The sequence below is a fragment of the Cheilinus undulatus genome, linkage group 10 (assembly GCF_018320785.1).
Source record: "Cheilinus undulatus linkage group 10, ASM1832078v1, whole genome shotgun sequence".
Classification (NCBI taxonomy): domain Eukaryota; kingdom Metazoa; phylum Chordata; class Actinopteri; order Labriformes; family Labridae; genus Cheilinus; species Cheilinus undulatus.
In genome coordinates this window covers 35,742,348-35,770,222 of record NC_054874.1, presented here as the reverse complement: position 1 = coordinate 35,770,222, position 27,875 = coordinate 35,742,348, and the positions used below count along the sequence as shown (strand labels likewise).

General features: G+C 37.6%; 3 protein-coding genes across 6 annotated transcripts; 1 reads left to right on the top strand and 2 right to left on the bottom strand.

Annotated features, from left to right (window-relative positions):
- Positions 1–6: 6 nt before the first annotated feature.
- On the bottom strand, positions 7–11,302 carry asb5a (ankyrin repeat and SOCS box containing 5a). 2 transcript variants are annotated; one of them, XM_041797693.1, is made up of 7 exons: positions 11,098–11,302; positions 9,364–9,443; positions 3,769–3,876; positions 3,382–3,532; positions 2,673–2,807; positions 1,844–2,035; positions 7–1,604 (listed from the first exon to the last, which is right to left on the bottom strand). In XM_041797693.1, the coding sequence occupies exons 1-7, from the start codon at positions 11,300–11,302 to the stop codon at positions 1,477–1,479; spliced, it is 999 nt and encodes a 332-aa protein (XP_041653627.1). In that variant the 3' UTR covers positions 7–1,476. The 2 variants fall into 2 exon arrangements, with proteins under 2 accessions (XP_041653627.1, XP_041653628.1); XM_041797694.1 differs by lacking the exon at positions 11,098–11,302 and adding an exon at positions 10,090–10,391.
- Positions 11,142–21,216, top strand: ctso (cathepsin O). Of its 3 annotated transcripts, none has more exons than XM_041797692.1 (8): positions 11,142–11,276; positions 13,411–13,516; positions 15,144–15,268; positions 17,964–18,131; positions 18,532–18,653; positions 19,896–20,059; positions 20,863–20,955; positions 21,079–21,216. In XM_041797692.1, the coding sequence occupies exons 1-8, from the start codon at positions 11,232–11,234 to the stop codon at positions 21,111–21,113; spliced, it is 858 nt and encodes a 285-aa protein (XP_041653626.1). In that variant the 5' UTR covers positions 11,142–11,231; the 3' UTR covers positions 21,114–21,216. The 3 variants fall into 3 exon arrangements, with proteins under 3 accessions (XP_041653626.1, XP_041653624.1, XP_041653623.1); XM_041797690.1 differs by lacking the exon at positions 11,142–11,276 and adding an exon at positions 11,312–11,469; XM_041797689.1 differs by lacking the exon at positions 11,142–11,276 and adding an exon at positions 12,025–12,330.
- Positions 21,216–27,110, bottom strand: tdo2a (tryptophan 2,3-dioxygenase a). Its single transcript, XM_041797688.1, has 12 exons — positions 27,011–27,110; positions 26,775–26,877; positions 26,554–26,644; positions 26,098–26,168; positions 25,469–25,596; positions 25,159–25,345; positions 24,866–24,973; positions 24,645–24,756; positions 24,386–24,443; positions 23,576–23,655; positions 23,159–23,249; positions 21,216–22,825 (listed from the first exon to the last, which is right to left on the bottom strand). The coding sequence occupies exons 1-12, from the start codon at positions 27,043–27,045 to the stop codon at positions 22,672–22,674; spliced, it is 1,218 nt and encodes a 405-aa protein (XP_041653622.1). The 5' UTR covers positions 27,046–27,110; the 3' UTR covers positions 21,216–22,671.
- Between the last annotated feature and the right edge of the window lie 765 nt (positions 27,111–27,875).

The window sequence follows — 27,875 nt, the reverse complement described above, 5'->3', positions numbered from 1 at the left end:
AGCTAGGTCAAGTGGGCCACATAAACACACTCTTTTACGTGGGTTTTAAAAAGAAATTTAGAGTGAAGAACAATTCTGTATGTCTAAATATGTGGTATTGCAAAACTCTAATAATCCTTCAATGTTTAGCAGACAGTAGAGCACAAGAACAGACACCATTGGGAACATGAGGGGGAAAAAAAAGACAAACAAAAGGAAGAGGAAAGACGATTAAAATACAACCACAACAGGAGCGACAAGGTGAGGGGTAATATCAATAAATGCCCTGAGATGATAAAAGAGGACAAACACCAAATGTTTAATTTTTTAGCAAAAACTTGGAGCATTTCAAATCTTATTTTTAAAGTTGCATTAGTGACAAAATTGTCATCTTTGGCAATTTTCCTTTTTTCTCAAAAGAGTTGAAATTTAAAGAAAATGCACTATCAACACATACAACTGAAATATAGACATCAACATGCAGAAACATGTTCAACATGATCAGCTTACTTTAAAATCTGTTTTTGATGAAATATTTCTTCATACATTGAATGTTTCACACTAACAGTGTTGTTACTACAGCATATTAGAGAAAATAGTTTCAATTTGCTGTTAAATTAACAAAGAATTCATATAAAATCCCCACTGGCAAATTTTACCTGAACACTGTGGTGTCGCTCAAAAGTGGGCATCTCAACATAACTGAAAAAAAAAAAATTAAAAAAATATATATTTTTGCTTATTTTTTAACACATAAATACACAAGAGGCCTGTTCCCATATATAAAAGTATCATTAGTGCATGGCATATTTAATGGTAATTTACCAAAAACTGGCCCATGTTAGCTGAATTCACCCTATTTAAACTATTTTTATATGCATATGAGCTATTGTCCTAAAGAAAAAAAACACATTCTACTCAGCTAAGTCAATTTTTTTTTGTGGACTTTATGTCAGGAATAACATTTTCCAATTGCTATGCCCAGCAATCCTTTTAATTATCATATAATTTATAATATCCTAATCAAAAGCTTTAAACTCCTACTAATTAACAGATGACAAATTGTTGAGTTTTTAAAAATAATTTAATCAATATGTATTGTGCAGTGTATCAATGTATATCAAATGCAAAATGATTAATACTCACATACTGTGCATTTACATTACCTTGTTTCAAGTTTTAAAGTGCATCACTCTGTGGTATTCCAGGCACCTAAGGCATTTTCTAAAAACAGCAAACAGTACTAGTTCATTTACCAGACTTTTTTCACCATCATTTATTCAAGGGAAGGCCAACCCTGCAAACCCCTGTTTCAAATTCATCTGGGTCCACCAGTCTCTGCTAACTATCCAGTGTGTCTTCTCTGTGACTAATTTCAATTGATTGCTTCACTGCACTGACTGGTGGCTAGAATTAAAGGAAGGTAAGGTTTTGGAGCTGATTTGCTCTGTGTGTCAACGTCTTCTCTCTGTTAGTCCCATTTAGGAAGACAGTTTGTCACTGGTACTGCAAGTAGCTCCTGAGCCTTGTGGGCAGGGGAAGGTGGGAGAGGAGGTGAAGTCTGTCACGGCCGACGCAGCTTCTGATGCACTGACGACAAAGTTGGCTCAGCAGTCGTGGTGTGGCTGTGAAAAGGAGACAGTAACACATTTTATAATCTGGTTCTAAAACATAGAATTAAAAACAAAAAAACATTAATTTGAAGCCACTGTGTGGAACGGTCGTGTTTTAAGATCCGACCAAAGTAAGGACAAGAATCCTTTTGATGGAGATGTTCAAACACAGGCACATTTATGACAGACCAAACAAATGTTAACATGAGCCTTTAATTGTTTATAAAATCCCTTTACAAGTGTTGGTATACCTTCATAGAGCAATAAGAAGCCTTCTGTTATACTGCTTGGTGGAGCCACATCTACTGGCCTCTGAAACTCTGTGTTCCTGGCATTAATATCTGCACCAAAGTCCAGCAGCAGCTTCACAACAGCTGTGCAGTCTTTTTCTGCAGCTGCATGTAGAGGTGAATCCAGGGATTTGCCTTTCTGTACATTTGCACCTGTAAGCAAAATCCAGGAAGAAAATATTCAATTTTAGATGTTTCTGCTGTAAATATCATCACTACATGTTGTTGTTGTAATCCAGGAGGCAGTGACTGTTTTCTCATTTAAATTTTTATTTACCAGTCTTTCTGCTGCTGCCCTTGTCTACCTTTCAATTTCTTACATTTCCAAGAAATTACTTCCAACAGCCCTGAAAGAACGGATGTGAACTTGTCACTTTCAATCACAGGTAGCAAGCTATATGGGCGTACAAATAGCTTGAAAATGTGATCAGTCAGCTGTGCCCTACATGTGGCTGCTGTGCTGCTCTTACTTAAATTGCAGCATGAGGTTTGCCAGCATCAAGCAAGTCACAATCTTTGAAAAGTTATATATATTTTTGTCCTTTCCTGATTGAATTGTTTGTATGTGAGCTCCCAAGAGACGACAGGGCTGAGCACGTTACTGCGGTTTACAGTTTTCTAAAATTAATTTTAAAAATGACAAGCTGATTTATTTCTTCTATGAAGGAAATCCATTTTGCATCCACATGCATTTGTGTATACAGTACACATTAAGGATGCCTTTTGTTTGTTTCTATAGGATGTTTCTGACTGTTGTGATGTAAAAATCAACGCTGCGCCAGGAGCTGACCTTCCCTCAGGAGTGTCCTGGCACACTCCAGCTCTTGGCAGACACAGGCCATATACAGCGCTGTGCCCAGGTGAGGAATGTCCATGTCCACATCTGCCCCCCAAGTCACCAGAGCCTCCACACAGCCGTAATGACCTGGAAGTAATGGAGCATGGAGACAGTAATCAGTCTGTGACAATGCAAAACAATTCTCCAAGCTGTCTGCTCGACTCCTGTTGGGATTTATTTTGAAGGCTGTTTTTTTTGTAATGCAGGTTGGCAAAAAAGGGAGCAAGGACAAGTATAGCTGAAAGACAGAATATAGTATAAGCATCATTGTTGTTTGCTTACTGTCAAAGAATAATTTACCTGACACTAGTTGTTTTTTTTTCTGCAAGAATACAATGGTTACTAGTAGCAGCCTTACTTTTCAATCGGTGTTGTGCTGCCTAATGAAGATTTAAAAAAAAAGTTGATTTCAGGGTGACAAAAAAAATTGATTGGTGTACTCACCCAAACCTCATCCCACATTTTTAGGCACAGTCAGAAACATTTACAATATTGGTAAGTGTATAAGAGCACATCCTAAAACACATTTTGGTTCACACCATGAATAATTTGACACAAATAACTACAAAAATAATCCAGAGTTTTTTATTGTTTATAGAAAAATCTCAGATAAATTAGTTGATGCATTAAGTCCCATGAAGAATATTTAGGCACATCATACCTTTGCTGGTAGCTTCATGGATAGGTGATGGATGGTATACAAGGCTCTGGGGTTTTGCTCCATTTTCCAAAAGAATTTCAGTACAAGACGTACTGCCCACAGTGCAGGCATTGAACAGAGGGGTGACTCCATCAATTGTAGAAGCATTGACCTGTAAACACACTTTTTAAATCCTTATTTTTAGGCCTTGTTTAACAATGAAAGTAGACTTATTTCAACAGCCTGAGGGAGCTGATGAAGGGGAACAACAACTTTATAGCTCTTGGTGACTATAAAAAGAAGAGCAGTGCATTACTCATCTGTGACCCATGCCCATATTACTCCAACCACGGCAATGACATTTGACCTGTGCAGCACAGCAACATTAAAGACTAATACGTGACTTACATTTGCCCCTGCATCAATGAGCGCTCTGGCACAAGCAACATGGTCTCCCACACATGCCTCATGAAGGGGTGTGACATGGTCTATGGTCAGGACATTCACATTGTGACCCTGGAAACCAAATCAAAGAGACAGAGACATTATAAGGGACATTAAGCATTACACGACCTTGTCAGCTTCCATTGGTGAATGCCAGAAACTGCAGGAACATCAATGAATCTTCCTTTACAAAACAGACCCATCCTCTCCAGTTAAGGCTGGCAGTAATTGACAAACTGTATTGTAAAGTCACATTTGTACAAAAGAGATAAATAAGCAGAAGTGCAAAATCAATAGAGGTCTGGTACAGAGCTGATAAATCACTGAATGAATTACAAGGCATTGTTGGCTTTGTAGCTGAACTGGCTCATTCTACTGAAGCACACTCATCAATATGTGAGAAGCTAAAGTAGAAAGTGTGAGAAATATCTGAGCCTCCTGTTTTCTAGTCATTTGTATTGATCAGCTCCTCCGTGATCCCCCTTAGTTGCTGTAGACAATTTTTATGGAATAATGCACATTGTGGTTATTTTGTGCTGTATTCATTTGTGTCTTGTGTTACTGAAGATGCTAAATGTTTTCTAAGCCAACACAGGATTAAGGTTAGATGTTCATTGTTTATATTTTATGTTGCTAGTATTTACTGAACTGTATTACCTACCTTGAAATATGTGCAAAAGCATATTTTAAAGCAAACACACGAGGAAAGTTTGGCTTTAGTAGCAAAACCAATCTTCTTCTAAATGTCAGTGTTTTATTATTAATGTTATGATTTGTCTGCTTATATGTTCAAAGTAAGGTTGATGATATGTCGGGATTCTAAACTTCAGACTAGTATATTGATCACTGATGTAATACAACAACAACAAAAATAGAAGTCAGACACCCACTATTGAGTGATTTCTTGTTTTCAGTTAACCTGCCACTCTAGATGGATTTGTTTCAAACATCAATCTGGAAAACCACTCATACACAGCATTTGGGAAAGGGCAGAGCCTTTGAAAAAAAAAAAAAACTCGGAGGGTGATTGGATGAATGTTCTGTCACATCTTTACGACCAGTCAGAGCAACAAAACACATGACGTAGCCGCCAGCGAGCTGCGCCCCTACCGAAGGAGTAAGCTCCATTAGAGCTGCATAACATGAATCATGGTGACTGTAGACATGTCAGTACATGACTTGTTATTTACGAAAAGAAAACAACTCAATGCTGTTCTTTGTTCTTCTTTTAACGAAGAAATGTTGTCAAGTTCTGATAAAACTAGTGCTTTAGCAGCATCCACGCTAATGTCTTCCGCCATTATTGTTGCTGCTTACTTATGTCACAACTTCACCGTGCCCGAAAGTACTAACCTTCAATGCTGATTGGTCCTGTCACTTTTAACCGGGTCCAAACGGTTCAGACGGGAGCTTTGCAAGATGGATTCGCCAGTGAGAAACACGGAAACAGGCGTATCCATCTGCTTTGCAAGGTTAGTTTTCAGTAGGGATGAACATTATTGACTTTTTGCTGATATCCGATGAGCAAATATGCACTAATTCATTCTAGCCAATACCATTATGGATACCAAAATATGAATGTAGGTTGGACCTAAACCCTCAGTCCTTAAAGCAGGTGCAGTTTAAGGATGAACAAAGAAAAAGGCTTAAGGTGACCAAAATTTTTCATTGGTTAAAATATGGTTAAAATGTAATGGCTTAAATGTACAGCTGATAAAGGCTGATATTTACAGTCAATATGTCATTGTAATCAATGATTTTCATCACTGCCAATACTGATATTTAACTTTTATTTAGGGCTGTCAAATGATTATAGTTTTGAATCGCAATTAATCTTAGAACTTCTGTGGTTAATTCCCGATGAGGCCTGTGGCAGCGTTCATTTTCAATTCAAAACCACTTTAGCCCAGCAGTCTCAGTTCTCAGCGCCCCGGGTGGAAAAAAAACCCTCCACATCACTGCACTTCAAACTCTCTCAGTTGAAAACTGTTCAACTTTTGGAACAGTGCTGTGTGACTTCTCCCTCACTTGCCAATCAAATACAAGAAGTAGCGGGACGTCTGACAATGGCAAAAGGGAAACAAATCCAACTCTTCTTTCTGAGGGTCAAGTTTACGCAACTATAGGACTACAGCTGCTGTATGTCAGGACCAGATACATTTACACTGTCTTTATGTTTTCCTTGTTATTTTTCCTTAAAAATGTGAATCACACGGCTATTTCAAGACAATGTTACAAATTCTACCGACACTGCAACATAGAACAAGTTGAAACTGCTCAAAATTTTAGTTGAAACTGATTGTGTCACAGTTTTTAAGAAGTGAAAAAACATTTTTGAATAATCATTACCCAGACATTTATGTTGGGTTAACTTGAATTTATGAAGTTAAACTGTGGAAACTTTTCTATACCCACTTAGAAATTCTATTTAAATCCAGCTCAAAACAACATGCTTAAGTACTTTTCAAAAAGCTACATGGTCTTCATCCGTTGCAATTTTCCCTTATTTCCATCATAACACTAATCTTGAACATTAATCTAAAGTTGTCTCACGTGACACACATTCACATTCCTGGATTCAGACGGTGATCTGGATCACTCCCAAAATCTAATTCACCGATTACTCCCTCCCCGGTGGGGTGGAAACATGGTGAGGCAAAGCATTGGCTTCGCTACATGTGGACTGTCATGGCGGAAGCACCCATGGTCTCACCGGACGACTGAAAGTCATGGCAGATGGTGAATATCCCTGTATTTCTCCCAGCATTGTGAGTATTGTCGCTACAATTCGCTGTCTTTCTCTGTGTTACGCTCTGACTAGTCTCCTCGACCGGGCGTGTGTCTTACAAAGTCGATAAACTCCAAAACTTTGAAAAAGTTACTCATGTCCGCCATCTCCTGGTGTAAAGTGGTAACAGCGCAGACCTCTGCCATTTGCCCTATCTCCCAATAGTACAGAATCGTTTAAAAAATTCCTGAATCCAGACAGTGATCCGGATCAGTCCCAAAATCTAATCAGTTCTTCTCTATGCCATTTCTGACATTTCCTGAAAATTTCATGAAAATCCATCCATGACTTTTTGAGTTATGTTGCTAACAAACTAACAAACAAACTAACTAACTAACAAACGGACAAACAAACAAACAAACTAACTAACAAACAAACCCACCTGATCACATAACCTCCTTGGCGGAGGTAACAAGTGAAAAGTGCACAATGGACCAGGAAGTCCTCTTCCATCATGCTGAGTATACCATCCACTGTACTGTATATTATAGTCGCCCCCTACAGGTGGGACTTCTCTCACTGAGTCAGTAACTTCACTCAAGCTGCCAAAGTGTCTTATGCCCAAACATATTCTGGGAATACTGTGCAGATAGAGGACCCTTAATCTCTCCTATTTGATATTCTACTATTTTGCATTAAAAACTGATTTGTTCCATTTTGGATTTGACTGTCTTAAAATAAGGGCAACTAACCTCTTGGGGGACAAAGACCTACTTTTATTTTGAAAGAAAATAAGGAACTCTTGATTGAAGATTAAAAGACAGACTTCTAGAAAAGGGAACTTGTTTTGGATTGAAAAGAAAACAAGGAAATATTTAAAGAGTAAATATTAAATAAAACAGGGTGCAGATGACTGAAGTAGAATGAGATATTCAAGGGCAATGATGTACATATTTTACACAGCTATGGCTGCAGAGAGATGTTGCAGAGGTTTAACAAATGTTTGTTGAGAGGTAAAATAAAACACATGGTTAGTTGTGATCCCAGAAAAAAACACTAGGACCTTAAAGGTGCAGTATGTAAAATTGGGACTATCAACATCTAACAGTCAATTCTGGAGTGTGATGATCACACTCTGGTGATAACTGTGGGAACCAGTGAAGTTCAAAAATCAATACATGCTTAACTGTTATTTGGTGCCATAGAAACAGGCAAAATGTAAAAATCCAAGATGGCAGCGTCCTTGGAGGGGACCCTCCATATGTATGAATAAAAGACTTATTCTGAGTTAATTTAAAACATAAATTTAAAAAATGTGTTATCAGATGTCAACACTAATTTAGATCAATCTACTTATAAATGTTATGTTTAATTTTAACCAAGCTTGTTTTGCTAAATTCTACTAGGCTAAATATTACACACTGTACCTTTAATTAATCTTTATTTTAGTATTAACTCTGACAACCCTACTTTCAATAGATTTTTTTGAGATCATATCTGCCTATACCAATATCATACGAATAAAATACATCCCTAATTTTCAAAATTGAAGGTGCATACCTGCACACTGTCTACATTGCTGCAAAATATTGGCAACACTTTTGCGGAACAAAGCTTTGACTCTTACTGTATATCAGTCATGTAAGAAAAGAAATTATGTGACAATAATGTTTGATATCGGAGGTGACTGTGGATCAGTACATGGGCGTAGCACAGGGGGGTAAAAGGGTACTGTTTACTTGGGGCCCACAATTGGGAGGAGCCCTTGAGAAGCCTGCAATGAAAAGTGTGTTTTTATTTATTTTTCTTATTAATTAGTGTCATTATTGAATCAAAAGCGACTAAATGAATCGGTCAACAGACTGAAATTTGTATCAATTAGAGTAAAATAAAAGACTGGGGGGCCCCTGTTCCTCCCTTAAAAATGCCAAAATGTATTCCAGCGCTCAAAATAATGCGAGTAAATTGAATTTAACCATATAAAAATATTGTTTAGAAATTGGGAAAATAGGGTTTAAGAATACATTAAAATGCATAGATATTGGTAAAAATGATACATTTGTCTTGGCTAGCTGGCTAAGGGGGGCCCTGTGAAATATTCTTTCTGGGGGCCCTAGAGGGACCCTAGCTACGCCCCTGCTCAGAAGGAAGAGTCAGTCATCCCTCAACAGAAAGGTCAGGGGTTCAATCCCCATCTATGTCAATGTGTCTTTGGGCAAGACACCTAACTCTAAATAACTCCCACTGCTGCGTCAGCGGTATGTTGTTGAGTGTGGATGCATATGCAATTTGAGTATTAGTAAGAGAACTAGAATAGCACGATATAAGCTCAAGTCAATTTACCAACTTCTATTCAACTTTTAAGTCTAGATAAACTGTGCTCATCTCTTTCATCAACTAAATGGTAAGGCTTTGAAGCTACCCGAGTAACCCACGTGAAATGATGCCATTGCTTTTTGTAAGGTGTGACTTGAGATCTGTAGTGTTTTTTTTTTAAGCTTTGGTGAAGTTTTGACATTTTTGATTAAGCTTAGAGTAAAAGAGAAAGCTTTTCTCAAAACTTATAGAAGCCACTTGTTAACTCAGATACACAAAATTCATAGCTCCAATATCTAATAAAGAAGCAGATAGACAAATAAGATGGCTAAACGTTATCCCAGACAGATCCCCTGTATGACAGTACTTTCATCCTCTTTTTCTTTAACATATAGACTATACGAAGCATTGTGGGGCATACAAAGACTCTGACACAAACTGAAAAACACAAGGGACTTCATGTACACAGCTGTGGGTATGCTTCTGATTCTCCCAAGGGATTGCACTCTCTTCACCTGTGAAATGAGGGTCCTCAGAGCCAGGAGGCGTCCCTGACTTGCAGCATCATGCAGGGGTGAGCGGTCTGCCCATGATCCTGCAGGAGGAGGAAGACTTTAGTGGCTTGCTTTCATTTAAGTCTATAAAATTACAGTGTAATTCCTCATTAAACCAATAAATATGATTTAACTGTTAAACCAAACTTAAGTTCTATATGATTAACAGCAAAAAGCATTATAGTCAGAATCAATACAAATCTTTGTATAAGAAATAATCTGCATCCCTGTAAATCAGTAAGTATTAATAATGAAGAACTTCTGGTACATTCATTTAATATTTGCAGAATATATTGAAGAGATTTATTGCTTAAGAGTGCACTCACATAGCTTCTCAGGTTAAACAACGCTGGCTTTTTATGTAAACTCAAAATAATAGTAAATACAAATAAAATGATCACAGCTGCATCATAAAATCCCAACTGTAAACCTATTGAATCTATGGATTTTCCACTCTCTATCCTTGTGAAAGGTTAATCAAAGGTACATTTTAACCTTTCAGGTCGTGTTTTTCCCCTCATCTTCAAGAGTCAACGCATTCAGCAGTATTTTATTATGTGACGAAAAGTACTTGAGAAGCCCTTTTGCAGTTAAACTCGGCACATTTACGCTCCTTTCACAAGATAAATTAGTACGAACTAGAGAAACCGGCTTAGGCCTGCAAAAAGGAGATATCATTAAGCACACCTGAGTCAATGTCCAGAATAACAGCCGATGCATTCCACACGTTCTCATCATCATTGTCATCTTCGCTCATTTGAATCATAATTTACGGAAAATAACTGACCTGATGGTATCTATTATATTCAGGCTCTAACATTTATGCAGCCTATTTCCTCTGACTGACGTTAATTTGAAGTATTGGTATAAAAGACTCAGCTGCAGACATCAAACAGATTTCTTAGAACAAGGAAGTCCATATCTGCAGGACTGTGACTAATACCCTAAGCCTGGCTAATTAGTATTCCATGGAGCTGGTCCACTTTAAATTAAACATCACCCTGAATGATAGATACAGATTATGTTGTCGTCGTGTGTCTCTTCCCCCAGATTGTGCCTCCGAACCTCCTGTCCCTGAGAATGTGGAGTGTTGTTTTGGTTGCTGTCTGAGTGTGAAAGGGTGCACTGCATAGCTGGGAATGGAAAGTAGGGCAGGATGGAGGGGGGCATGTTAGGGAGGAGGGGGATGGGGTATCATGACTATGTTCTATTAATACATTAGAGAGAAAAAGCTGCCAGCCTACAGTGTCTTCGTTTGATATTGAATGTAGGCCACAGTTCCGGATTTATATGTAGCTTTTAAGCTAATGAAAGAAATGTAGGCTATACATATCATTTATATATTTATGTGAATACGGTTCATGATGGCTATTATTCTCATTGGATTAGAACTGCAGTATTAATAGCTCATTTGTAAACATGGAAATTGTGAGTAGTTGTGCGTGAGTGGGGTGTAATTTGACTTGATTTAAAGGGAAACGATATTCATATTATGTAGCTGTTATAACTCCTAAGGCAAAAAATGCTGCTTGGTGTTTCATGTAAACAGATTAATTTATTTGCAACTTTTGCACCAAATATGCCTTTAACACACTAATGTATGCCTAAACGTCTTCACTATGTGGAACAAGAAGTGACCTTGAGAAAAAAAATCTCTCGCTGTACACAACTTTGTATGTTTGTCAGTGTACTCACCATGTTGTGAGCCATAGTCATAGAACTCTGCTGATATCCTGGCAGCCTCTTTACGGTTCCCACGGACAATGTAGAAGTATGTCAGCAAGTTGAGAGAGATCTTAACAAAGAGCTTAAAGCAGAACAGTGCCAAGATGCTGAGGTATACATTGGACAACTGCGCCGCAAAGGGCTTGTTGGTGAGTTCCACACGGGGGTCTGACATTTCCTCCGGCACGTTACAGAGGGGCTTTGCTTATGATGAAGGAAGGATCAGATGCCACTCCAAAAAGCACCAGAGTAGCCTACCTTTTCTCCCACTGTGCTGGCTGGTTGGCTGATCCTGACAACGTACAAGCTGGAAAAAAATGTCCTGCAGCTGCTACTGTGCCTGTGAGCATGTACTGTGATGTTAGAGTGGTACAATGTGTGTGTGGGTGATCACTTGTTATACAATTTATACTTGACCTCTCCTTGTCTCATATGTTATGTATTCATGTGACATAAAATACTCTTGTGTATATATCTGAACTTATAAATAGCCTACATTTATAGGGCTAGTTTACTGCATGATAAAACAATGTAAGAAGTAAATAATACGGATAAATGAGATGAATAATATATCTAGTTTTTAAAATTGGCTAGATTTTGTACTTATGACATGTGAGTCTAAGTAGATTAGATAATTTTTATGTAGCCTTGTCAACAGCAACTATATGGATGCATCATGGCCGTATTAACTTTTCTATTTTATTTGGAGGAAGATATAAAAATCTACCGTTATGGTTTTTTTTATGTAGTGGAAGCCTTAACAACTGTTGTTTTTATCTATTTATCCATTCATTTATTTGCATTTTGGATGAACAGAATTAAACCTTATGTATAGGTCTTGTGTTCAACCAGACTTTACTTTCTGTTTCTTAAGGAAACGCCTCTCAATCACTGCGCATGCGCTTAAGACCATCCTTTACCTTTTCCGTGATCATCTTTTCTTTCTACTTCCTAAATACGACACTGGCCGTTTTTAAAACGAAATTCATCCGTCAAATGAAGGGCAGCCATTGGTGTTCAATTATTGTGGCTGCTGTTTTAACACTCGTGTTTCCCTCGTCTTGTCAAAATGTGAGCACGGATGGGACTCGCACTAACAAGTTAAACGACTCTGCAGAGGGTTTCGACTTGTTCAGAGAGCACTTTCACCGCACTTTTGAGGTCAACAGCGAGGAATTTCAACATCGTCATCTGTATTATCAGGTAGAAAATAGCAACCGGAGGGAGGCAGAGAGACGTGTAGAAAAACTCTGTCAACACTCAGCTATTTAGGCTCACTAGCCAACATGTACAAAAACAAACGGCTGCTTACGTCACTGCCATAGTCAACCTCGGGCGACGCCCACTAGAGTAAATGTCAGCATGTTGTACAAACCTGCTTTAAATTAGTAGATAAATAGATTTATGCTAATCTCATTATAGCAGTGTAAGAGGTAAGACAGTAAATGGAGAAAAACGCCTTCATAACTTTTCTTGTTGATGAGGGCTAATGTTAGCCAAAAAGAAAAGGAAAAAAAATGTTTCAGAGAAATTTCTTACAGTCTCTTTTACTGTTTTTACTTTATTCTAAATTTACAGTAATGGTAGCATTTGCAGTTTTCACTTTTGAGATAAAGTGATGTGTTTGTTGTTAAACAAACTTGGGTTTTCGTCAAAGAGGACTCCCTTCTTTGTGCTTCATTGGTGTACACACAGTGGTAACTGAGAAGACACGCTCTGGTTAAAGAAAAGAGCAAAATAATGCATTGCCCCTGAATTATATCCTGCCTCTATATAGGTTCAAATTGTTTATTCTTACCGGAACTGTTCGTAAAGAAAATTCAACTTTATTATCATTTTGGAGGCTGAGGATTTGTTGTCTTGTTAAATATCGTATGTATAAAATGATTTGATAAATTATTTGTATATCCTCATAAACTGGTCAGACATGTAGTCAGTCAAAATTGGGTCCAAACAGAACAAATTCTGAAATGTATGTTGATAGTAAATTACTGCTCAATTTTTCTGTCATACTGCAGTAGGTTAGACAATGTCCATCTAATAATCTTATGAATAATTGATAATATTATCTTATGGATAGATATAATGGATATAATTCTTGAAGCATTAAAAGCAGTTTTTTATTGCTGTTGTGATAAAATGGAAATAGTCATACTTTTGGTCTCTGATCTCTTTAATGTTATTTAATGTAATAACTACAACTCTCTTTAATTCATCATATTAACAATTAATTAACTGTTCTTAAAATAACAGATCATGATTTTGCACCCTTTTTTACTGCAGGATTCTACAAAGAGGCATGCATACCTGAACACATTCTCATCAACGCCACATTCAGCCAAGTATGGCATCAACAAGTTCTCAGATCTCTCACAGAGGGAATTCAAAGGTAAGCTGAATATTTGTAAGCTTACAATTAAAGATTATCAGCCTGCTACGAAACCTTGTTTTACTGACTGTGCATTACAGCTTTTTAAGGAATTTTTTTTTTTTTTCATGTGTCTGGGATGGCTACTCTATTATTACAAAACATCATAATCCCAGCTATTTTGATATCGAAATCACATTTCTTTTAAATTATTACTCAGTGATTTTACAGTGTCTGCATCATGTGCATTTATTGAACTTCAAAGCTCTTAACACTTGTACATTCAGAATTAAGAAAAAATAAATAAGTGAAATAATATAAACACATAAAAATAATGTTGGAAATTCCATTGGTGTCCATTAACTTCTGATATATACACTGTTCGAACTTCACAAGTAGTTCCGGTCAAAAAATCATTACACTGTTCCAAATTAATGCTCAGCAGCCTTTAGTCGTTACTCCGTTAGGAGTAACTATAGCGACCTGAGACTGTCTTATTTTCTGAGCAGGGAGTACAGCGCTGCCAGCCCAAGGAGCCTAGGGACCGGCATAAACCGTCACTTAACTGACATAGATAAAATGACAGACTCCAGGTTTAAGAACAGTAACTTAAGATCGTCTTATCTTCTATATCTGATATACGTCTTGTTTCCAGGCTCACCTTAACACTGAGAGATGAGTGATGCAAAAAACTCACTTTCTCCTGTTCTAACTGCTATAAACTATTGTCAGAAGATTCAAATAACACAAACAAAAGAAAAGAAGCCTTCATTTCTTTGTAGAGCCAAAGGAAACATTTCTGATAAACCGGCATGATAATATCAGATAAATATTGATGTGTCTGACGGACAATCAGCACCTGCAGGGCGTGGACAGCTTCGTTTCATGTCTGTGACCTCGTGGTGCAGAAAACTAAGCTGCTAAAAGTAAGATTTCTATCAGATGACTGTTCATGTTAACGCACAGGTTTATAGTCTGACCACAGATGACTCTCAGTCTCACTTGTCTTCATGTCTTTTCATTGATTAATCCGTTCAGAAAATGTGCTGAGCAAACTAGTTTTTTGTTCCGTTGTCACTTCATATCTATGGCCCGCCCTATTTACTGGAGTACTGAACTATGTTTACATTCCCTAAGAATGTTTTGGGATTAGAATGGCTATTCCAGTTATTAGTCAAGCCCTCAGGCGCTGCTAGGGGTAAGAAATTGTTGTTTTAGTAAAACTTTCCATTTTGATTACAGAATTATGAAATTATAAATTAGTCGTTTTATAAATTATTTTCATTGGCAAGTGACCATGGTATAAGCTGGTTAATGCCCTTCAAGGTGTCCGATTATCAGGGATTAATGGACAACGTGGAGGCCTGAACCGTCTGACGTGCAGCGGAGGACAGTTGCCTCCGCGAAGTCCATTAATCTCTGATAACTGGACACCTCGTCAGGCATTAACCCTTACTTATCTGGTTTTCAGGCTCATGTGAAGCCTTAATCATAACTGATATACTATTAATTGTACAGCACTACCATCCAGTGAACTTTTTCATCTTACCAAAATCACTAACTCGGTGGATGGTTGCATCTGCACAGTCATTGTTTATAGACATCTTTGTGTCCAGGAATGCTTTTGAACTGTATCTGTTTTGTACAGATCTCTACTTGCAAGCCAGCGCTGACAGAGCTCCTCACTTCTCTGGACTGAAGACAGAGGGGCTCCCGGCCAAATTTGACTGGAGGGATGAAGGAGTAGTGGCACCGGTCCAGGACCAACAAGCAGTAAGGTTTAAACAAATGAATAATATATTGTAGGATGTGCTATATAGGCAAAAGTATAGACAGTTTGTAAATATTTAAACATAAATGTAGGATATTTCCTGAACATTTTTAATTAATACAGGAATTAATCAAATGTGGTTGAAAACAGGAGAATATTAGACAACCAAGGTATTTAAATAACCCAAATAATACATAAAACTGTTCAAAACTTTCCCTAGCCTTAGCTTTAGATATTTATATTCTTCATTTCAAGATTAATTTATTCCTTCATTCAACCATACTCGAGAGATTATTGAGGGGCAACCCTCATTTACTTATGGCATGTCAACACAGCATTATCTGGCAATAGTTTATTTTAGTCTTCATACTAGTGTTATAATCTTCGTATTAATGGCTTATGAGGAATTCCGAATAGTTCCAGATTGAAAGGTTTTCCAAGATTCAAGGGAAAGCCTTTTGATTTTACAACTAAAGTATGCAATTTATTCAGCTAACATACCGATGACAGGACAACTGTTCTTCATCCTGTAACAGAGTTATTTAAGAAACTGTCAGGTTTTTCTAAAGGACTCGTGTCTATGATTTATAGCACACTATTAGAGCAAACACAATCTACATTAACAACACAGAAGTGGAATAGAAACAGATCTGTATCACCTATAGATTAGACTAAAGCAAAGTCCAAATTTTTAAATAAAAAAAGGATTTAATTTATCATACTTATTAACCCTTATATGCCATTTTAGGATGAACATTGCCCTGCCCCCAAATTATTCCCAGTGTGAATTAAACCAAGCAGGGACATTTCTAAACATTGGCAAAATGTTTGAAGTTTCAGGGGACAACTAACAGATCTTCCTTCTCAAACACTTGGGGTTAAATTCACTTGTTCTCCTAGTTCATGCTTTTAAATGATGATCATGGGTTGAATCTTAAACAAAGACTGTTTTGGCTATCAGCATGCACTGCAGCTAAAAATGTTAGCTGCAGCACAATCAGCTTCTAAACCTGTTTTGATATCATAAAATCACAAGTAGACATGCATATGTCAAACTGATTTACAGTGAGCACAAGCAAACATTGTCAATATGTTGATGCTGCCCTCAAGGCTTTAAGACCTTTGTGTTTTTTGCTGCACTTTAAAGATAAAAAATCCTAGTATCTAGGAGTATCTATAAGCAAAACACATCTGCAGAGTCAGGTGGGACTTAAATAATGGTCAAGGAAAAGTAGGTGGCACATGATAAAGTAAGCCATTAGATGTGACTCCTGCGAAGAGAGCTCAGAGAACCAGTGGGATACGACAGGGAAGAGGGTTAGTAAGATGAAGCTGTTGCTTGTCCGCACTGAAGGTTAACTTCCTGTTACTTTTATCTTTTATCTCTTTGGCTAGTCAATTTGCCGCTGGGGTTGATATTTTCTCACTAAAACAACTTTCCTAAGGGAAAAAAATAGCCCATACGGGCCAAAGCCAACTCAGTAACATATATTTTACTCCTTTTAAGTCAGGGAAGGCTTACCACTTCAAGGAGAGTTCGTACATGACTATAGTCATCTGCCATGCTGCTCTTCTGCACTATTTCCACACATTTTTCTTTTTCGCTGTCTTTTGACCTGCCAGGGCTGAGTTTCCACAAAGATAGATTGACAAAAAGAAGAATAAATGCAGCACAGTGCACAGAGTCTCAGAATATCAAGCCACTCACACCTCGTACGTTCTTATTGATCTAGTGTTCCCTTACTTTTTAATACCAGTTATTATGATTTAAGTACATTTCATCTTTGAAGGAGAAAGCATACGAGTCTAATGTTTTGTAAACTCAGCTCATGCTTATTTCCAGTCCAAGCAATAATGACTGATTTTGGATTTCGTATTGATTTTTAGCCAAGAAACCATATTGAGCAACTGCATATTGAATTTTTTTTTCACAAGAAGCACTCAGGTTTTCATCACATTTATGGGAATTTATGCTGAGGAGGTGAACTGAGCACAGGCTTATGCTCTATGGGGAATGAGATTGCCTGTGTAAATGTTTTACAGGAAAAGATGCACTTTCTTACATCATTAGATACTGTATATCTCACTGAAAACTGACTTGTTTCATTTAAGCAGTGTAATTTAAATCACACAGAATGTATGGGATCATCTGAAGTTAGCCTAAGCGTCAAAGCTAAATGCATTGAATGTGGCAGAAATTGATTTTTTCCTGAAGACACGTTCAACCTGAGGTGTTTCTGTCAGTAGATGGCAGCAGCAAACAATTAGTCACAGTCCACTCAGACTGAACGGATCATCTCATTTTATCATAATGTACATCTACACCGACCGTAGTTTCCTGATTGAAATGTCCTTTAAATATTAATTTTACTGACACTAAGAATCAAATAAAAATAGGTTAATTTGGATCACTTCTTTGAAGTGGTTATTTAAATATTTATATTTATATGAATATTTGTTTGTATAAATACAGAATTTTCCATAGCTTTAAGTTGACAGATGAGCTTGAAAGTGCTCAGATTCTCCTTTGTTAAAGGAGTATGAATCCTGTACAGTTGTTGTGTCCTCTGCATTCTGAAACAGAGGAGACTCTAAAACTGCATTCTGAAGTCTGGTTCTAGTAGTGATGGGTTTTTTGCAGTGGTGGATTTATACCACTTTGCTATTTTTCCTGATTACTGTGCCTTACCTTTGCAGTGTGGGAGCTGTTGGGCATTCAGTGTGGTTGGAGCCATGCAATCCGTTCATGCCATGGGTGGCTCACCATTGGCACAACTCAGCGTGCAGCAGGTTTTAGACTGCTCCTTTCAAAACAAAGGCTGCAATGGCGGCTCCCCAGTCCAGGCTCTGAATTGGCTGAAGCGGGTATGTGAATATCTTGATATCATTTCAGGCCTTTTACATTTTTTAGGTCTTTGATGTATACTTCCAAAGTGGTTTGCTGTGAGTAAAGAGGCAGAATAAACCTGAGCATCAAATACATTACATGCACTTGAATTAAAGTTTCTCGTTCCCCAAAGTGAGTGTTAATAGAAGAGGAGGCCTGTGAGAAGATTAAATTTTACCCTTTAAAAAGAAGGTGATGCTATCATGTATTTTAATTACACTGCTATCGAGTGGCAATAAGCAAAATTGCTTCTCCTTGCAATCTACATCAAACATAAATAAAAAAACATTCTGTGCAAGGATCTTTTTTATAAGTAAGATGAATGGTTATTTTATATTCTGGTATTACACTCACTGAGATATACCGTCTCCTTTCTAGACCAGAGTGAAATTGGTGCCTAAGACTGAATATTCCTACAAGGCCAAGACAGGAATCTGCCATTTTTTCTCTCAGTCACACGGCGGTGTTGCTGTGAAAAACTTCACAGCTCATGACTTCAGGTAAAAATAAAACACTTTTCCAAGCTGTTTGTAGGCAGTAGAAGCTAAAAAGTTACAACGTTATGTTTGGGTAAAAATCCCATGAAATTTTTATTTGGTTTACACAAAGTACCAAGGGCAGTGGAGAGGGGAGGACAGGGAGGGGGGAAGTGGTCCTGCGCAAGCGGAGTGACAGCACAGTGTTTACTGAGTCAACATGGATTGTTCAGTAGCACAGAGGTTCTTTACTCTGGAGCAGAGTGACTCAGTGGCTCAGTGTTATCCTGAGTTAAAGTGAATAAAATCTTTATTTGTATTGAACATGATCATTACTCACAAACCTGCATGTAACACGTGTTGCTTTTGTTGTGTTGCTGTCTAAGCTAAGATTAAGGTTCAATGTCAATTAATTGAGTGTATCTGGGTAGCATTAATAGTCCCAGTATTGATACTTTTGATAGCACAGTCTAAATTATTTGACTATTTATTGCTTTATTCAATATGTAGTTGTTTTTATTCAAGAAAAAAGGGCATTGTATTCTTTTTTCAAGAGTCCTAAGCAGAGCCTAATAGTAAAACAAACTGAACACAGTCATTTACTAACATAGTAAATGTCAATGTCATGTCACCACTAAAAGATCTCTTTATCTCAGTAATTCACCAAGAGGTCAGAGAACCAGATCAAGCTGTTAGAAATGAGCATTTCTGCAGAGCAGGGACTCAGGAGGTCAGGGGGATGACTTAACCTTGTGGTTAAGGATCTCATAAGACAACTCTTTACTGCTGCACAGCAGAGAAAAAAACAGCATCATAAAGTTTCAACATGACAAGAAATATGCTCTCCATCATTGATGGGGATGTACAGTGACTTTATTCAATAAAGTTTTGGCACAGACACTCAGACTGCGGGCCATATGTCGTGGTTGTGGTACAGGAGGGCATCACTGCCACCCCCAGTGGGAATCATCTGCTGGAGGGGCACGATGAGTTTGCAGATGGTGCCTTCATATAAGTAACAGAGAATGAGTAATATACTAAAATTATGATTAGTTTAATGGTTAAATGGAAGACATAAGAGCTCAGATGATTATCCAGAAAAATGGGCCAATTAAAATGTTGGCACTAAGGAAATTAGCTCAAGAAAATGTGTATCATGACATAAATATCCAACCACCTGCCTGAAGATTATAGTCCCAAAGATAATGCTACAAAAGCAGGGAAGTGCAAAGATAATTCTTACGTTTCTCCCTCATTCTTCTTCAGTGGCCAAGAGGAAGCAATGATGGGTCAGCTGGTGGAGCGAGGTCCCTTGGCTGCTATCGTGGATGCTGTCAGCTGGCAGGATTACCTGGGTGGAATCATTCAGCACCACTGCTCCAGCCAATGGTCCAACCATGCTGTTCTAGTTGTTGGATACAACACTGTTGGTACATGCAGTCACAACAATGGCATGAGAATTTTTCACATTCAGGACAGAAAGAGGAAACTTTAACATTGATCATTTTAGGTCCAGGAGGTTCCCGAACCTTAGGGCAAGTGAATGTAATTTAAGGATGCACTCAGCAAGATTTCTATGTAGAAATATGCCTTTGATCAAAAATTGCAGCTGTTAGAGAGCTCTACCCACCTTTTTAAGCACATAAACAAATGGAAAAGGAGGAATTTTATTCATTATTCATTGTAGTCTAATAAAAGTAGTCATTTTAGGTGCCAGAGGAGAAAGATGCTATCTTTTTAAGCCATGGTTGAAATATTTTCTAGCAAAAACAAAACTAGGAATCAGAAGCAAAACAGGGAAATCTATTATTATGAAAACAAGTTTAACATTTGAGGGTTTTGCATAATTTCACCTTTGCCTTCTTGGATCTGTTTGTCCTGTTTGGTACATGTTGATCAGAGAAACTTGTTCTACAAACAAAAGTCTTATGTGTGCTCTTGTTATGTAATGGCACAAGATTCTTAGTAGCAAACCTGTCATTGTTTGACCCTAGTTATGTCGTCAGAGTGTTATCAGATCTACCAGATTGTTTATTTCTTTACCAGGTTTACAAACAGTATTTTTTAAGTTTCCTTGCATCAATTATTAACTCTTAACCTTTTGTGTTGTGGTTATTACACAAGGGTCTGAGTGATTATATGACCGTTTAAAGTGGTTGCATTTGCAGTGTTCATACAACTACTCTTAAACCCTGTAAATAATTAAACCTTGGGTTACATGTTGTCTGTTTAGGAGATGTTCCATACTGGATTGTGCAGAACTCCTGGGGAACCACATGGGGGAACGAGGGCTATGTTTATATAAGAATTGGTGGCAATGTTTGCGGTAAGTATGATCTCTGCCTCTTATGATTCTGTGTTTATATCTCCTCTTAGTTCTGAGTGTGTCTATAAGCATGCCCACTCTCCCCTCAGGGATTAATGTGACATCCTTTATTTCTCTTCCCAGGTATCGCTGATTCTGTGGCAGCAGTTGTTCTTTGATGAGATTGTGTGTGTATTTTAGCTCTGCCATTATGTTTGCGTTACTGATTCCTTGTATGTTTACTGTTGCCAAAATGTCAATCATCTGTGTGCCCTCAAGTGTCTCTTTAAATAGTCTTTTTATTGAAATGTCATAGTGTTACATCACTAAAACAAAATAAATCACTTTCATAGGCAGTTGCATGTTTGATCTTTCATGAATGATCGACACACAACACACTGCAAAAAACACTATAATAATAGATGCACTGTACAAAAATGTATCTTATAAAATATATAAGGTAGATACATCAAAGGTGATATGGGTCATACATTTATCTATACAGGGATCATGTCAATCACTGCATAAATACAAAATAAAATGAATTTAACAACATAGAGCATATATACAAAATGCATTATTACATTATTAACATTATGTACAGATTTCATCGCTTCACATTTATCCTGTGCAAATTGTTATATTCTGGGTGTTGAGATGATTATTTATGCAGAGCTTTATTGTCCTTTTATGTTCTCTCACCACACCTAAGCCTTATCCCAGTAGTCTGAAATGGCTTCCTCTCTGACACCCTCCCCGCGCTAACATGAAAGATAACGCGTTTGTGAAAAACCCATCATAACACACCAGTTTGATCACTGCTCCCAGTGATCCATTTGCTTTCAGGTCAGACACAGATAATCTGCATAATTTTATAGGGAAAACATCAAAGCACAGTTTATCAAGGAGCCATCTGCTATACTTTATGACCGGTCAGAATTTGAGATTAGAATAAAATACTCTCATTTGAGTGTTTGATTTGTTCAAGGCCTTTCACAAGTTTGTTGGGTATGAACCTCAGTGCTGCAGCCTGATTGAGGTAATGAACTAGCAATGTGCTTCTGTTCTTTGTTCAACCATTGTCAGGGGGTTTCACATGCTTTTACTGTTATAATGACATGAAAGAGTAGATATTTGTAACCTTGCATGACATTACAGTGAAAAAATGCAAATTAATTGTAATACTGTTTTCAGATGGAAAACAACAATCTCATATCATCATGGTATGAAATATATCTAACAGATATTTCATTGGTTTTCATGTGCTTTTTTTAAACTGAAGAAAAAGGATAATTTCTCCAAACTGGGTGGGCTTTTGTTTTTTTCATTGTGGTATTAAACAAGTTTCAATATTTACTAAAATTATATTAAAGTTTATTATTCTGGTATTGTAACAACTGTTTGTTATTTCTTTACTGACACAAGATACAAAGACTTAGCTAGTTAGCTAAAAATATAAGAATGTATGATTTAATAGGCCTTATCACCCAGTCCTTCCCCATTATTCTATGCAGTAATCTACGGGTTAAATATAATTTCAAATTGACCTGATTTCCTTGACAAAACATGCCCTTTGTTTATGTCTCTGCTTATCTGAAACCTTATCTTATACACATCTGAGCTTACCTGCTACTTCTCAAATATGTTCTTAGCTTGTCACAAAAATTATTTTAGCTGTTTTTGGTGATGTTATGATAGTAAAAGAAAGGAAGCCAAGTAAGACTGCTGAGACTTTTCTTAGTCTGAGTCTTCACTGCTGCAGTAGGAGCTGTCGCAGCATTCAGCTGTGTAGAGGAACGTGTGAACGTTGGGGTTCAGCTTGGGCACCCAGTGGCGTGGCACCAGGAACGTTGCCAGGTTGAACAGGTCCACAAACACTTTATAGCGGTCACTAAAGGTGGAAAAAACTCACTCATTAAATATTCAACTCGTGCTTCTACAATATAATTGAGCATCTGTTGCAAATTGTTCTCTGAAGGACAAAGGCTAACTTACACTGCTCTAAAATTTAATAGATACTGCATAAAAAATAGTGTCACAGCTTGCTTTAAATGAACTTTTATTATAGTTTGTGGATGTCAGGAGGAAGTGACCATATGACAGGTTAATTTAGATAAGCAGAAAGTAGCAGTGTGCTGTCCTTATCTAAATTAACTCTGAAGTGTTAAGATACTTGAAGTGTAAAGTGTCTAATCAGTAGGTTAAAGTTTAAAGTGTACACTACCTGACAGTCGATCTCAAGTAGTGGTATCCAGATGAGCCCCCTGTGCCAGCTTTGCTGCCAATCATGCGATGCACCATGCATACATGATTGTCTAAAAGCACAAAGAAAAACAGAAATATTCAGTGTTTTTGCTCTGCATGTTTGAGCTTCAAATGTTAGTAAGACTAAGTGTGTTAAAGTGCATTTCAGTGGGATAGGCTTTTGAAGTAGCTGCAGAGAATATTTTCCCGCCTCTGAGCTCCTGAGCTTACTTTAGCTCTGTAAACTCCTCTAAGTCCAGCTCTGCCCTTGGGCTAAATATTAAAGAACAGGTTTCTAGTACTAGAAATCTTTTTCACTCTTGTGTTTATTTATTTATTTTCTTTCTGTTTACTTGTGAGCATATTCAGCAGCGAACAGGGACACTGAAGCACTTACATCTCCATTTTGTCATGAGGGTGTCGATGTCCATGAGGGATGTGAGCAGCTGGAAAGGAACCTGGAACCTCGGCTCTTCCCTAAAAGGTAAAAACAAGATTGAAATATTTCAATTAACCTTGGACAGAAAATGAGGTGATGTATGAAAATGGGCCTTCATGGTGATAACAGGAGCAGCTATCACCTTCTCACTACACTCAAAGCAGTTAACATCTTTCACCCTGCAGTTTCACATCAATTATCACTATACAGTGACTGCTAAGGCTGTGTTGACAGTTGCAGAACTGTAATAAGACTCTATGCTACTTTTACAACAACGCCTTGAGGTGAAATTGGGAGTAATATCTACCTAACTTTGGATCAGTCAAATAAAAGACAAATAGGTGGGGCTCATGTAGGTCTCTAACCTCCTGATTGACAGCTACAGAGTGCCTGCGGGTCAACCAAGCCACACCCCTATTTTTGGCTTAATAGAATCAAAACGGACAAGATAGAAAATTCAACTACAGTACATTGTGAATTGATAAATATTATGCTATTGGGACCAACTTCTTATTTAAAAGAGGCTGTAAACATGTTTCTTTCTGTTGTAAACACTGACCCAATTAGGGTTCCCTGGATTTGAAGTCAGCCACAATTGGACATTTAAGAAATTGCAGTTGTTTTTGCTCTTCCACATGGCTGTATTTTAGAAACTCTGCTGCTTGGTGTTGAAGTGTAGAACTCTGCAGAGTTTTAGAGGATAATTAAAGATATTGAAGAGTTTCTCTAGCCAAGTAAATGTGAAGGAACATTGTTCAAACCACATACCTGTAGAAGTAGATCATCAGAGCACCTTGGAGAGCCTTGTAAGAGAGTCGCCTCTCACCTTGTTGCAAAATGAAGAAATGTTTTACTTTAAAGGTAGCACCAGCTGCCTTACTCATGTTCTTGTGAGCAAGAGCCTCATTATTAAAATTCACAAAGTAATACAAAGGGCTTATACAATTGAGTCAAGTCTAGACCATATTTGACAAAACCCCTGTATGACAGTTGATGAATCAGTTTTTCATTTGAAGAAAACACTCACCTTTGCTAACAAGATGGTCATGGCGCTTTTCATCAAACAGAGAAGTGAACAGCTCTCTCTGCTTCATCAGTTCGGCCATTAATTCCTCCTTCTCCTCAGACTCTGCCATTTTCTTTAAAAACAGAGAGAAATAAAGAAAAGAAAGACAAATAGACTCTCTGTCAATCATCTGGGCAATCCAGAGGGAGTAGAGAAAGTTTGTGCTGAAAGTCATCCCTTACCTCGATTTTCTCCCTCTCCTGATTCAACCCATCAAATATATTGATTTCTAGCTTTGCCCAGAAATTGAAACCATCCGCCTCCAAGCCAGGAGTTCTCTCCAGCCACTCCTGAGAAGAACAACCCCGAGTTTCATCACATTTTTACGCTGCTCAGTAACAGAAAGGCTTACCCACAGCAGGTTATATATGTGGCAGAGATACACAGCAGAATAAAGAGCCGTGCTTTCTTGATGTCTTCTCTAAGTTTAAAAATTAATGTCTATGAGCAAGTGTAAAGTGATTGTAAGACAAACCTCAACAAGCTTTAAGAGGGGTGGCTCCTTTTCAGTGGCGATGAGCAGCTCGCTGTCATGACCCTTGAAATTGTCTCTGTAATGGCGTCTGTTGTAGGGAACTCGCTGGTTGTCTGGGACCCCGATTTTGTTCTCAAGAAGTCGAAACTGAAGGCTTTGGAATCCAGAGGCCGGGGCCAGGTACTCCCTGTACACAAACACAAACAAACAAGGCATCATTTAGGACATAGTAGAGTACAAAAATTACACTGGAATAAAACTGTAAAATTTTTAGAGTTTCCCTGGGGCAAAAAAGACACGTAAAGTTTACCTAAAGTCAAAAAAGTCCAAGGCTGTCATTGTTTCCAGAACTGCAAACTGGTCAACCAGCAGTCTGAAGATCATTACAATCCTGTGGATGCGAGTGTTGACTTTGAGCATGTTGCGTTCATCTCTGACCTGAACGAAGAGCAAAATATTTAAGGTTATGATTTGTCATCATGGTGAGACTTGCTGTTGCATAGTCTAGCATCACGTACAGCAATAATTACTGAAATAATAAACATTGTTGATTTTGATTTAATGCGTGCTTCCATCAGCAGGAAATAGTTCATCTGTTGCTCGAGTTTCAAATCAGTGCATCAGATAAATTGATGCTTACAATTTTTCATTTACCAAGTGAACTCCAAATCCAAACTAGCTTTTGAATAAGACAAAACATTTCCTAGTTTACACAGCATTCTATTTTAACAAAAGTACTGTGAAATCTGACATTATTAGTGACCTCCTGTTTGGAGGTTTTGCGCTCTTCAGTTTGATTAGATTGTTCTGAAATCTGTGACGGTGACAGCCCACATCTAATCAATCCTAATTTGACGGTAAAGAGATATCAGAGGATGCCTAAAAACAGAAAACAAATATGTGATTTGTCTTTCATGCCTATTAAGGAAAGTGACTTACATGTCCACTGATGAAGATCTCTCGCACCGAGTCGAGCTCAAACAGAATCTGTTTGAACCAAAGTTCATAGGCTGAAAAAAAACACAAGCAGTGTCAACATTTTAGATAATTTCATTCAAAATGATCAAGAGACAAAGCTTGCTGCAGCAAAAACAAGCAACTTCAACAAGACAGTATCTTACACAGTTTTAGAATGTAAGGGTAAAAAAGGTTTGGGATTGTTTTGTTTCAACGTTTTTTTATCTGGTAGCTACATATCGGTCTCATTTATGTCCGTTTGTAAACTCTAGAATAAAAGGGGGGCTATTAGAATTATGTTTTTAATTATTATTTTAATCACAGTTAGACTGCAGTATAAACATTCCAAAGCAAAACAAATTTAGACAAAAAATGTTTCCCCTTTGACACAAGTAGCAAAAAATGTTTTGAAATATGACAAAAGTATTGTAGTTTTACCTTGATGGGTGACGATGAAGAGGTGTTCATCATGGATCTTATTACCCTTTAGATCACTTTGCAACACCTGTGCTGTGACTATTTTGTCGAGCTGGAAGTTAAAAAGAAATTAAGCACTTGACTTGGAAACACTTCTGAAAGCCAACATAAATGTTACTTCCTCTCACTCTTCAACAAACGACGTACAAGACTGATAGGTATGCAAGGCCGTGTTTGTGTACCTGCAGATAATCTCCATAGATGATTCCTCCTTTACTGGCCTTGTTAACCCCCACCTGAGAGGCATCTTCTTCTTCTGTTTTTGGAGGCTTGTTTTTGAATAACCTGCAGAGTAAAGAGAGAGGGTCCTTTTTATCATTCTGTGTTTCCCCAGCATTGGTAAAGAGGAATTTTTGCAGTGCTGCATTTAATTCTGTTTTTTAAAAAAGTCTAAAAGGGGATAGAAATGAAAACGTACAAATGCCTCTTCTCAAAGTACGGACATCCACTCATGTCTTGTCCAAATAAATTGCAGCAAAGATGTGTTCTTCTTCCTTGGCTCAAACTTACTAAAATTGCCTTCCATACAATACAGATTTTTAAAGATTCACCTCCGCCAATCACAGTCATAATTTAGTCAACATCCGGCCCGCCTCTGTTTGCCCCATGGAGCTGTTTATCTTGAACTAGTACCACCTTCTGGACTTTGAATGACCTGCAAAAACAGAAGTCACAAGATCCTTTTCAAATAACAGAAAGAAAAACAACGAATACCCAAATATTGTAAGATAAAAAAAAAAACAAACAAACAAAAAAAGAAAAATATATACAATATAGTGAGATATTTTACGTGTGTACCTCTGGCTAGAGACATTTGGACTCAAGCTTGTGACATTGTCACGGTCACGTTATCTTCAGTATTTACTCTCACTGCTATTTACATCTGTATGTATAGCTACTTGCAAACAATGAGCATGACAGTGTTAAAGGTTATGTAATTGCCTGACAGAGGGGGCAGGTGTTTCAATGTATAAATAGTACATTAGAATCCCAGAATATGTGTCTGATCATGCAAACTAAATGTTATTTTACTACCTGAGCATGATCAGTAAGAATATTTGCTATAAGATAAATCCATGCAGCAAAAATAGGATATAGTGTATTTTTAACCACAATTTATGGAGCAATTTGATTACCCTTAGTACTTCCTATTTACACATCCCTTAATTTCACTGAGCGGCACATTCACTTAGAATTGTTGGTCAGAAGTTACAGCAGTGTCATTTTAGGTATTGTTAGCTATGGGTTTATTTCGTGAAGAATTTAACAATGTTTTCCATCAT